This window comes from Sesamum indicum, linkage group LG5 (genome assembly GCF_000512975.1).
Source record: "Sesamum indicum cultivar Zhongzhi No. 13 linkage group LG5, S_indicum_v1.0, whole genome shotgun sequence".
Lineage (NCBI taxonomy): Eukaryota > Viridiplantae > Streptophyta > Magnoliopsida > Lamiales > Pedaliaceae > Sesamum > Sesamum indicum.
The window spans coordinates 372,955-386,096 of NC_026149.1; the positions used below are offsets into that span (position 1 = coordinate 372,955).

A 13,142-nucleotide genomic window follows, 5' to 3' on the forward strand; every position below is an offset into this window, starting at 1 on the left:
TGATACTTGTGTTGGAACTTTATGGGACCAGATCAAGAAGAGTGGGACCCACGACATTGGTGTTGCCTGAGCCTATACGTGTCGAGCCACGGTTGGGGACAAGGGTTCGTGCGAGTCACAGGTAATTTGATGAAGAAACATAATTGGTGACAAAGCCATCACTCATCAGCAGCATCCTGCAACCCCATTGGCCGCCATCTGTCCTAAGAGGGCTTCCACACTATTATGCAAGAATGTCAGCCAATAAGAAGTAGACAGCAAACCCCAATGCGATTATGCTGCTAATCATAAAGGGCGAAGTTTTTGCCACTTTTTTGATAGATAGTGGTAGAGTGTCATCTCACGTCTCTTTGTTCTTTGTGGAGCGAGAGTGAGTGAGTGAGTGAATGTGTTGCTGTCGAGCTTTTGCTAATTTTGAGTCTAAACTTATCTTTCCTTGGACAATAATTAATAATGTTGTTTCATGTTGTTGATGTTGTGTGTGATGTTATTTATAACGAATTAATTGTTTAGTCGAAATTATATGTGCACTGGGGATGAGAATGTAGACAACAATTTAGATTATTATGAATTTGCCTACTTTGAGAAACTCTTATTTTCTTTTATGATGCGTACCACAGTATAAAAAGAATTTTGAGGATGAAACTTTTTAGGTCCTAACCTCGTACCTTATAGGCTATAGCCGCAACCTCTACAAATCCAACCTATTGGTATGGTAGGAATTTTTGTCAATATTTACTCATTTCTTTTTCTACAGATCCAACCAATGGTACGGTAGGAATTTTTGTCAATATTTACTCATTTCTTTTAGGTTTATATCTCATGACCCGAAATTTTATAAATTCGAGCATTTAGTAACTACTGAAATAATGAAGTTGTGTTTTTTACAAATATATATACATATATATATATATGAATTAAATACTAAAGCGACATAACGATCAATTCTTAACTAATAATTAATTTCTTGAAGGAAATAGTTGACACATCTAAAAGCCAAATGAGAAATATAAATATGAGAGGGGAGGGGAACAATATTTGTTGCAGAGAAGTGAAGATTGGTTGATAGAGGTGCATCATTTATTATATACATATAAACACAGGAGGTATAGACCACATAATTAAAGCAGTAATTATGAATAAAGTAAGAATGGTGAATGGATGCAAAAATATATACGAGTTTAAAAGCGTGCAGGCAGATTAATTGAATATGGGATAACACATTACAAAATTTGTTATCTCAGTGCAAGCAAACCCATTTCAATTTTTGAATCTGCACTACTCCTTGCCAAATATGGTACACTAACCACCCAACCACTGCTCCATTCACTGCATGCATCAAATATATAAATTCTTATTTTTGAATCCTAAATAACTCCAAAATTAATTATTTCACAAAGAATTAAATAGGAAATTTCTGAAAAACTAAATGGAAAAATGCAAATATATATGGTATGGGAAAAGGGGGGGTGGGGGGGACAAGCATGATTGCTCAGGTAATAAAATGTTTCATCCAAGTTATACAACACATAGAATAGAGTTAGAGGGGGACATGAACATCAATTTTTAGTTTGCACACTGCTCTATATATATTGTTAAAAAAAAAAAAACACATCCGAATTCCTTTGCATTTTACACACACACACATATATATACTGACATGCCCATACTAATTATTAATAATAATATATTTTTGTTTATATATATATATAGTACATATTCTAATGTAAAATATATGAACACGCATGCAAATATATAAAAACAGAAAAAAAGAAGCCCATCTCACTCTGTCCATTTTAAGCTTTCACAGTACAGATGGAAAGGCGCTAATCTTTTCAAGTTTTCAGGCCGTAAAGTGCCAATTCCATTACCATTACCGACACGTTTTATTACAATCCAAAATCCCAATGCCTGTTTCTCAACTAAATTAGCAAAGGGGAGCGGTCAGAATTTCTGCTCCCTTGCCTTCTTACATGGGTCGTCATGATGATGACGAATTTATTAAATGATTGTTAATTTTTATTTTATAATTTTTAGATAACCAGATAGTATTTTGGGATGGCTCTCTCTCAAATTAAAACTCCGATAATGTCCTTGAATTATACATATTTTCATCCCCAATCAATTAGTGTACAAGTGTTTGATCTATAAATGGAGTTATGAAGGTGCAAGTGTGGCAGTATGGGCAATTCTTACAGCAGTGGGAGGCATGCTGCAATGATCCATGTAGTTAAGAATAGTATGTATCGATTTAAGGTTGGGTAGATCATGTCTACATGGGTTTTGGTAGTTTCTTCCCCACCAAAATTCATAATGATGTATGTCCATAGTTAGAAGATGTTGGGTTGAAATATTTATGAGCTCGTAGTTTGTTTTTGCAGTTTATAAGATGTTTCGATCTTAGTGTAATATAAATTTTTAAAATTTCTGATAAAAGATAAGAATATTAACGCTAATTTTATAGTTGATGCACGATCTAAGTTTTCAACTTATTATTAAAATTTTAATACTTATTTAATATGTGTGACCATTAAAATACAAAATTGAAATCACCAACATTTTATACACTTTACAGTTTTATAATTAATTATCAAAATATTTATCAAAAGTAAGTACGTGGAATAATGATGGATGAGGTTAGGCGTACCCGACCTAGCTGAGGATAGCACACAAATGATCAAGATAAAGTGATCAACGTTCAGGAATTTGTCAGTTTTATGAGCTCTCTCTACCTATGCACTTTTCCTGTCCAATAATTACCTTATTATACTTACTACGACCTATACCTATGTCTCCAAAACTCTAATTTTGATCAAGTTTGATTGAATTTGAATTAATTATATGATAAGTACAATACGTTTATCACATAATTGGTGTATAATTTAAGAAAGTGATCAACCATTACGATTGATTTAGAATCTAATTCGAATAAAATTTTTCCACCTATGCTTCTCAACCTAATTATATATATTCAAAAGATATATACGGTCCCTCGTCAAACATATGATCTTATTTACAAGAAACGAGTCTAAGATAAAATTTTTTATTCAAAACAAATATGATCATATCGAATCAACCACGTAACAAATATAATATATTTATTTATTATATAATTAATTCAAGTATGATGGGAGTTAGAATTTGTGGCAGGGTGTGAGAATTGAATGGATAGCATTAGGGGAAGCTTAATTGAAGTTAATTAGGGGAGTGTTTGGCTATGCTTATTTAAGTGATATACAACTTATGATAGCACGTCTTAAATAGAGTTTGGCAAAGCTCCACTTCCTAATAAATCTTATCTAATATTCTCAAATGTTTCAAGTCTTAATGAAAAAAAATAAATCACTTGTTCCAAAAGTGAAAAAAGTTATAAACAAAAAGTAGGTAATATAGAATTAATTAAGTCATATGAAATTGACCTCTCTCTCTCTCTCTGTCTGTCTGTCTGTCTGTTTCTCTCTATTTTACATTAGTAGTTATTACATGTAAGTAATTAATAATAATAGCTGGTTAGTGACCAATTAAATACATGCTTTAGAAAGTAGAACTACTTTTTCCACATTTAAAATGAACACGTAAACAATTCTAAATACATCAAACTCATTTCTTCCTTTTCATTAAGTTTCCACGGTAAGGAAAAATATGATTTTTTTCATGGTTAATTACTATAATTAAAAGTAAAAAATTATGGAGAATATTAATTAATTACGACTATGCAACGGTCCATTGTTGTTTCAGGCGAAATCAAAATGTTAACCAGAACCATGATGAATGTTTTGACATAGTTAAAATCATAGTGATTGTTGGTTAATCGTGGTCAAAATTTAAATTTTTACAGTAGTGTTGTATGACCGTGGTATGTAGTATTGATTTGCTGTGAGCTGTAGTCATTTATAATTTACAGAATAATTCTTTTTTTTTTTTATAGTACACTAATACTAACTTCTCGTTTTCAAGAAAATAAGAAGTTAAATTAATCCTTATAAAATATAAAAAATATCATATGGCTGAAAGTTTATAATTCTTCTTGCTCAATTTACTCAATAAATTTTATTTAATTTGATAAGTTAGATGAGGAGAGAAATGCAATTTAAGAAGTTGCAAAATTATGTAAGATTTACATCTTTTAAATGGTAAAATTGCATGTAAGCCTAAAGTTTGGAATAGTATCAACTATTTGCGCTTAGCCCAGAAAAAGGTACAAAAGTTTGTGGTGATGATTGATGGTGCACTGAGAAGATCTGGAGGATACAACACAGTAACTAAATCAATAAAATTTAATTAATTATATAATCTTGAGGGCTATTTCAATTTACAGGACAAGTGTATTATTAATTTAAGTTGGATGGAGTTAAAATTTAGAGGTGGTCCACACGTGCCCGTAGGCAATTCTTTTGTAACACGTGGGAATGCCGTTATTATATATGTAAAATCCAACCCAATGTTTTTGGGGCAGGGCCAAGAGTGGTGAAGCAAAAGGATTCCAGTTGATGCTTTGTATCCCTTGATAGCACAAATTTTCTCTCTCTCTCTCTCTCTCTCTCTCTCTCAAGTTATTTGGTAGTGTATGTATGTATGTTATGTGCAGAGGTAGGCACTAGGCAGTATATGAATACATAATAGCTTAGGGTGAAGGTGTATATACAGGGCAAGAAGGGGATTAGAAGCAAGATTCTTCTTTTCTTCTAAGTCGTCACATATATCAAGAGATAAAAAAGACAAATATATAAAAACCAAGCAGAGGGTGAGGCAGAGAGATATTTGAACAAAAATGGAGAAAGAGAGTGAAGTGAAAGCATCGAAATTCAAGAGGATTTGTGTCTTCTGTGGGAGTAGCCAAGGCAAGAAGAGTAGCTACCAAGAAGCTGCTGTTCAACTCGGCAACGTTTTGGTACTACTACTTGTCTTTTTTCAGCTTTGTTTTCCACATGGGCTGTTCATAAACCAATCAAATTCTTGTCTTGGCATCTCTTATATGGGTTCTTGCAAGAACTTGTTGTCCTGGTTGAGTAAACCCATGTCTCCGTTTTTCATTCTTGCATTAAGAGTTTTCAGGTTGTAGCTTTGCTGTTGGCCTGATTGTTTTTCGTTTATGCGTTCTCATGCAAATGTGTTGTTTCTCAAAGGCTTTCAAGCAGAAAGCTATTATCTGTGTGTGTGGAGAGTCCAAATTACTAAAAGCTCAACAACTTTTGGGTTCCTTCTTGTACATGGAGATGGAAAAAGATGAAGATCTTACTTGGTTTTTTGTCATTAATCTTTGGTTTGTATCTTGTACTATAAAACACGTCCTGTTGCTTTCATCACAGGCCTCTCTCAAATGCTTGCAATGAATACTTCTTCTCATCCTCAAATGGATAAGAACATATTATCTGAATGTACTACAAGTACTCCCACTGTTTTATCTGCATATAGCTATGGAAAAATCTTCTTTGTGTATTAAACTTCTCCTCCTTAACAACATTAAAAGGGAGGCTAGCTGCTCACATAGATATGTTAAAGTTAAACCCATATGAGGCCACTTGAAAAGCCTTCATTTTGCTCAGAGCATTGGAACTTTAACCCAATGTGTGTTTGTGTTTCTTAAGGTTTCTAGGAACATTGATTTGGTCTATGGAGGAGGCAGCATAGGCCTGATGGGATTGGTTTCACAAGCTGTTCATGATGGTGGTCGGCATGTAATTGGGTGAGCTTCTTTTTATCTTACATATTGTAATCCATATCCTTGAATATTGGCCTCAAAAAGGTGTGAGAAATAGCAAATGGGAGCTGTTAAATAAATTGAGTTTACTGTTGTTATGACATGTTTTGCTTAAACACTTTACTAAAACTGATCTTTTTGTCATGTTATTGTCCCCTTGCAGGGTGATTCCCAAGACACTCATGCCTCGAGAGGTATGTCTGCTATGGTTAAAAAAGTCTTGACCCTTTTCTTCTTGATGAATAATTTAACTGTAAAAACCCCACTAAAGTAGTATATTGCAATTGTTTTCCTCTTTTTCTTTCCATGGCCGCAGTCACAGTAGTTCTTGTGGTATATTCTTGGTTGGTTTCTTTCTTGTTTGCTTTCATTTTCCCTTTCTTTTTTAACTATCTTCTCCCTTCTTAACCTTTTCTTGGCTCTAAATTTTTATTTTCTAAGTTAAAAAATGTGATTGAATTCATTTCTCTTCTGTTCTTTGTTTCTGCTCACTGATTCTGACAAAGTGAACGTCCTCCCTGTTTCCTGCTTGGTCCTTGCTAGCCTTATCCACAGAATAGACTCACTTAGGTATCTGGTTTTTCACCAAAAATGTTGTCATTTTTGGACTACAACATTTTTCTCTGATTTTGCCATTTCTGTTTCCTTAGCTCTAACCATTGTTATTATCGCTTGTATTTTTCGATCTTGGCCTTTTCCCTGATTTAAATTCCTTAAGTTGGTCCATGCATACATTTTCATCTTGTACTGCATCAACCACTACTTGCTTCTGGAGTTGCTGACTCTGAAATTTCTTGCATTAGCCCAATGTTTTTTCCTGCAAACACCATCATTGCTTCACTGCACAACACTTAAAACATCATGAAAACTTTTGCCCCCATTTTTAGCTTTTATCAACATTTTCTTGCTTTATGGAATGCTGTGTACCCCTTTTGCAGTTAACTGGTGAAACAGTAGGGGAAGTGAAAGCAGTTGCAGATATGCATCAAAGGAAAGCCGAGATGGCTAAGCATTCAGATGCTTTTATTGCCTTACCAGGTTGGTGTAAACCCCTGCCCCAATCAGTACATTTTTTGCCAAATATTCCAAGTCAACCTAACCAAACTGATGCTTTAGTTCTTTCACTATCTCATATTTTTGCCCCTCTCTCCAACTCAGAGTTCACAGTCTCATTCTCAGTGCTGCATCATTTCTTTCTTGATGCTCTGTCAGTTTCAATAGCATACTTTTTTGATAAATTCAAAAGGAAGCAAACAGTATAAAATCAATTTTTCTTGTACTAACTTTGCAAGAAACCCATTGTAATAAATTCTAGTTCCTGTGCAAGTCTACCATTTCACAGAGTGAATAAATACTCAAGTACACTACCGTTCTACCCTGTTTGTATAAGAGAAATCATTACTGATAGGCTTGCAGAGGATAATGATTAATGCCTCTTATTTTTACTAAAAGATGAGAAAAATGAATGCCAGTTTTGGGAAATGTAGAAGGACTGTCTGGGGCCATCTGATTCTCCTAATGTGAAACAAACATGCCTGTTCCAGCTGAGCAGAGATGCACTAAGCCATTAATGATTATTCTCCAACCATCATCCAACTCTTTACTCAGACAAGAACATTAATGTGTCCCACAATTTATGTGAAAATTGAAGGCCTGTTTGTCCCTGTCACAATCACTGATCAAATAATTCAAACTTTTAAGTAACCATGTCGAGTTTAATGCATACAGGAGGTTATGGAACTCTGGAGGAATTGCTTGAAGTCATAACCTGGGCTCAACTCGGCATCCATGATAAACCGGTATACCTTTCTTGATCTGTAGCTCAAGAATGTTACTCCATCTAACGATTGGGAGACCCTTTTGCACTAAAAGATAGTGACTTAAAACGACTATGTGGCGTTTTTGCAGGTAGGGCTGCTGAACGTGGACGGATACTATAACTCGTTGCTCTCGTTCATTGACAAAGCTGTAGAGGAAGGTTTCATTAGTCCGAACGCTCGCCACATTATCGTCTCTGCTCCTACAGCAACGGAGCTGGTCAAGAAATTAGAGGTGATCAATTGTTGAGCTGAATGAAAGCAGCTAATGAAATTGTTTCCACTTGTCATGGTACATTAAGGTTTTATTGTTTACATAAATGTCTGTAATTTGTAGGAATATGTACCACGCCATGAACGAGTTGCTCCGAAGCTGAGCTGGGAGATGGAGCAGCAGCTCGGTTACTCCCAGAAGTACGATATTTCCAGGTGAAAAAATGGAGTCTGCAGCATAGAGGGATATCATTGGCATTGCAAGAATTAAGCTAACTTGGGATTTTTAAAATTTTTGTTGTGGGGGAAATCTTTTTGTAAATTTCTATCTGGAAATGACCTCTCTTTATATGAGACTTACCTATTAATTTCCCTTCACATGGAAATTTAGTTCGAGTTGCAATTTGTAATATAACTAGTAAAATCTATTATGTAATTCCCAAGCTAATATCAACTTTACTAGTTTTGTCCTATGATGTTTTGTTCTTCTTGATCTCTTCTCAAACGTATACGAAATTATGCTTCTGCCAGTACAAGAAAACACAAAAAACACTAATGGTATTAAAAATTTAACAGCGACAAGAATTGTATTCGAGTACTTAACGCTGCTGATTGGTAATAATTACTTGATGTGATTAATGGAAGTAGTAGGGTACATCATGTTTCTCTAAGAGACAATCCTGTCGTTGAAGAATGAGCAAACAAATTATATGGTCCAGAGTTTCCTGGTTTAGGATTCTGGGTGAAGATGGAAGAGTGGTGGGCATCTGGTTGGTAATGGTTAACTTGCGAATCTGCCTACTTTCATCATTCATGTGTTCCACATTTGCAGCAATGTAAGAACCAGCTGGACCATGTGGTTTCAACTCATTCCATCTCTAATGCATTGTTTGCTGTTGAGATTCGACCAACTTTAATTTGGACATTGACCCCAACGCCATAGATGATCTTTGTTGACATGAAATTTTAGCTTTACACAATGAAAGCATGGTGCCTAGAGCTAAGGTTGTAGCCTCAAAGACAATTAATTGCTGCGTGATGGTATTTTTTCGTTGAGACCAGAATTACATATAGAATTCAAGATTAGCGAGCCTAAGTTAATTATTAAAAACTAGAAATAGTGGATGAGAAAGATGATGTCTGTCTGGGAGAGAGAATGAACAGAAGAGAGATGATTGAGACAAGATGAGAAGAGTGTGGGGTGTATAATTTAAGACAAAATTATAGGTAGGAATGGTCCCATGCATGCTGCTGCTGCTGCATTTCAGTTTCATTTCATATCATCAAAATGTAGTGATCTTGTTCTTGCCAGCAGAATAAAACAAGCGCATTTTGGTTGTTGAAAGGTCTAATCAATGCCCTCTCCTCTTCTTAAATCATGTAGCCTACAAGTTACAACCTTATTCTCCTCTAATTTTCTCTCTCTTGCAGACAACAGACAACCATTTCTGTCTTTGTAAAATGGCTTGAACGTATTTTTGTTTAGACCCAAAATTAAAAGAGGAAAAAGGGGCCCATTAAAATGACAATGAAAATTCATTTCGGAAATGAGAGGTTGATAATTAGGTTGGGCCACAAAATTTGATAAGGACATTTTACACAATGTGTAGGTCTCCTCGGCTTTGCATGCCCACATCCACAATAACAAAACATCTACAACCAGGATTTGCTTTTTCGATTAACTTGTAATTTTACAATGATATATGTTTATTTTTATAATAGTGTATTATATTTTATTTCGTATTTATTGATTTAGATTATTAATGTATTAAATTAACTGTAAATTTAAATATATTAAATGATGCAACAAATTGCATTCTATTAAAAAAAAAAAAAGAAAGAAAAAATCCACTTGGAGACCTCCCAAGACTGTAATTTATTAAACCTATGTCTTAATTCAAACTCCAAATTTTGAGGTTGGTTGAGGAAACTATAAGTTTTTTAAAATATTAAATAATATTTTTTTTAATTGAGCTTCTAAGATTATTTAGAAAAAGTACAGAATTCTTAATTTATTTATAAAATTTTAACAAACTTTTTTATCATATTAATAGCAAAATTGATATTGAATATCTTATAAGCTCTATTAATGCATGTAAAAAGCTCATGGATAAAACAGTTTGTGGATTTGAGTTTCTTGGTGGGTCAAATTCGATGCAAGTTTAAAGATGGAAACTTACAAAAAAAAATTAATATTTCAATGCCCAACTCAATATGTAATATTAAAAAAATTAATGTTGGAAAGGGAAAGCACAAAAATAAGATAGCAAGTTGTGTTATAAGAATGAGTAAAAATAAGTATATATGGCATAAATTGTTTATGTATGCTAAAAAAAAAATCATCCCCTTGCATGAGGAGCCAAAACTTGAATTTATAGTCGAAGTCCCACAGTAGTATAGGAGTCTGGTTCCCTACCTAGGGAGTTGGGAAGGTAGTTGCCAGTAGATAAATTTCCTTGAATTTCTGATTTGTTGATTTGAGAAATCTAAAGAAAGTCCGATTTTATTGAAAGTCCTTGGCAGAATAAGACTCCCACTTCTTCAGGAGTTCATCTTCCCGGATCTCTGTGTTAGGTTTTTCTCGAACAATATCTGCTAACCTAGACAAGTGTTTTGCTGGCAACCAAGGTGATGTTGGGCCCCCTGAGCTTCCAAGAGACCAATTCTTCTTTTGAGTTCTAATTTCCTTGGGACTTATTTCAGGAAAAGGTTCATGGGACTTTTTGGAGGACTCTCACCCCATTGAGTACCTTAATATTTAACTGATAAATAAATTATACATGAAGCCACTTTATATAAATGGTATAATTTTTCCACCGCTAAATTTCATTAAATTTATGTTTAATTTTTTATCCTCACGATTTCAACATTTTTCCAATATTTGGAGAAATTACCAAGGCGAATTTACGAACGTACCCCGACGACTGTATCCTTCTTCTCAGTAACAAAAACGGCAAAGATTCCGCAGACCGGCAAAGCAGTCAGCGGTTGGGCAAACACCATACGTCATTCTCCACTCATCTCCTGACACGTGCTTCCCCTGGACTTCTAGAGTCAACCTCCTCAGCCCGTTTGTTGTCTTGTAGCTGTCAGCATAGAGTGGGCTCACTGGGCTTTTGCAGTTTAATTTTTTGTTGCAATTAAATTCATGCTATTTTCAATATTTTACGAATTTAATACTTAAATAATTATTAACATATAATGTTTTGCATATGAATGTAATATTTATAAGACCATCAGCCACTACAAGGGGTGTCAGCATGAGGTTTATTTTTTAAAAAAATTATACATAATTTATTAAAATAAATTGAACCCCAATAAAAAATTAATGATTCGTAAAAAAGGACGCGCAGGGCGAGTACTTTTGTTTTATAAATATTTGCAAATTTCAATAATTTAAAAACCAAAATTGCAAATTAAAAAAATATATGACATATTTAGTATCCTTAAAAATAAAATGGCTAAAAATCAAAGTACATAAAATACAATACAAAATTGGATTTACATCCTCTTCATCCTAACTTGTAATGTGCATTTTCACACATTGAAAACCATGTTTTAAATAAGAATTGAAAATATATAAATCTGATTTAAATTTATTATTATCCATAAAATACATAATATCATAATGTGAGTCTTAAACAACTATTCTAAATAATAATAAGGCGATTAATTGTATAAATAAAATTATTATTTAAAAAAATAAAAAACTTATTTTAAGATGTAGTTGAAATTAAATGGGAGAATGTCAATATAGAGACAGATGAAGCATATGCATACCTCGTACGTATATAATATTGTTAAGGGATAATTACATCATTCTTGAGGTGTGTTGTAATTATACTTAAATTTTATGTGATTTAAAAAATTATATTTAATACCTATAATATTTATTTTTATTTAATAAATAGATCTATTCATTAGTTAAAATTCAACAGAATTTATTGATATCAGTAAAATAATTAAATGAAAATTTGTATTTACTTCGATTGATATATTACTGACTTATTATTGATAACCAAACGATCCTTATACATCTTCATTCTTATAAGGGTAGTTTGTCTCAGAAAATATTTATTTAATCTACAATAAGTCCGTAAGTCAATCAGTGAAAAATATAAATTTTTATTTAATTTCTTTTGCACATTTCAGCATTTTTCATGATTTTTTACTAACAGGTTGATTTATTTGTTGGACAAAATCAAATATAAAAAATACTAATTGTAATATTTTAAGTAATAAAACATCAAAACATAATTACATTAAATTTTAAATAAGAGCAGCTTAATAACTATTGGCGCAACATGTGCGCGATATGCTAGCCTCATGAACTCATCACTTCTTACTTGTCATTTTCTAACTTGTAAATTGTGGCGTTCATAATATTTTACACATTATTAAGAGACTAATTGATTACTATTAAAAAAATTTAAATTTTATTATAAATAAGTTATAGGTTGAAATTCAAATATATTAAAATTTGAATAGAGTAAGTTGGAATTCATTATAAATTGATATCAAATAATACTAATTAAGAAATTAAGAAAAACGTAAGTGATATTTTAAAAAAAATTAAATTAAATAAAAATAAATAATATATATTTATCTATATATAATAAGTATGTGGCGGTGGGCCATCACTCCCCACCGGCTCACTTTAACACATCTATATATATTTTTGTATTGCACAAACACATATGCTTAACACGCACACACAGTAAACCCCTCCATTTTCGGATGAGAGCGAAACAGGTAAGGTTTTAATAATTAAAATTTTTATTAATTTATATAATTATATTATTTGGTTAGCCCATTTACTAAATATAATTTATATTGATCGATATATTGTTTAATTAGAATATTTCATGAATTGACTATTTAAGTTGGTGGTGAATTAAATATCTCATTTGATTTAAAAATGTTATAATTGATTGATCAAATTATTAGATTTGTTAAATTTAATTATTGTTAATCAAATGATAGCTATATGTATTGGTGTTTAATTAAATTATATAATAACAAAAATTAATAAAAAACTTCTAGAAATATTCGAAAATTATATTTAAGAAATATTAAAAAATTATATTTGAGAAATATTATGATTTTTAAAAAGAAAATGAGATTATCGTGATGATTCAATTCAGGGATGTTATTTAAGAACGATTATTAGAAAGATAAAAGGGGTACGATTAAATGAATTCTTATGAGTTAGTTGATAAATTAAAAAGATATTTGAGAAGTTTAGAAAATTTATTTATTTAGAAGAAAATGGAATGGAGGTCTAAATTTCGATATAAATGAAATATTAAAAGATTGGTGGAAATGTACGAATATTATTTAATGTCTTATTACCATTTATGATATTCTTAATATATTGATTATATGTATAATACTTTTATTATAGGACATGA

At 32.2% G+C, this 13,142-nt stretch overlaps 1 protein-coding gene across 1 annotated transcript; it reads left to right on the forward strand.

The window, feature by feature from the left end:
* On the forward strand, positions 4,462 to 8,204 carry LOC105161382 (cytokinin riboside 5'-monophosphate phosphoribohydrolase LOG3). The gene is made up of 7 exons (XM_011079045.2): positions 4,462 to 4,891; positions 5,589 to 5,686; positions 5,865 to 5,895; positions 6,640 to 6,739; positions 7,430 to 7,500; positions 7,610 to 7,753; positions 7,856 to 8,204. The coding sequence occupies exons 1-7, from the start codon at positions 4,772 to 4,774 to the stop codon at positions 7,949 to 7,951; spliced, it is 660 nt and encodes a 219-aa protein (XP_011077347.1). The 5' UTR covers positions 4,462 to 4,771; the 3' UTR covers positions 7,952 to 8,204.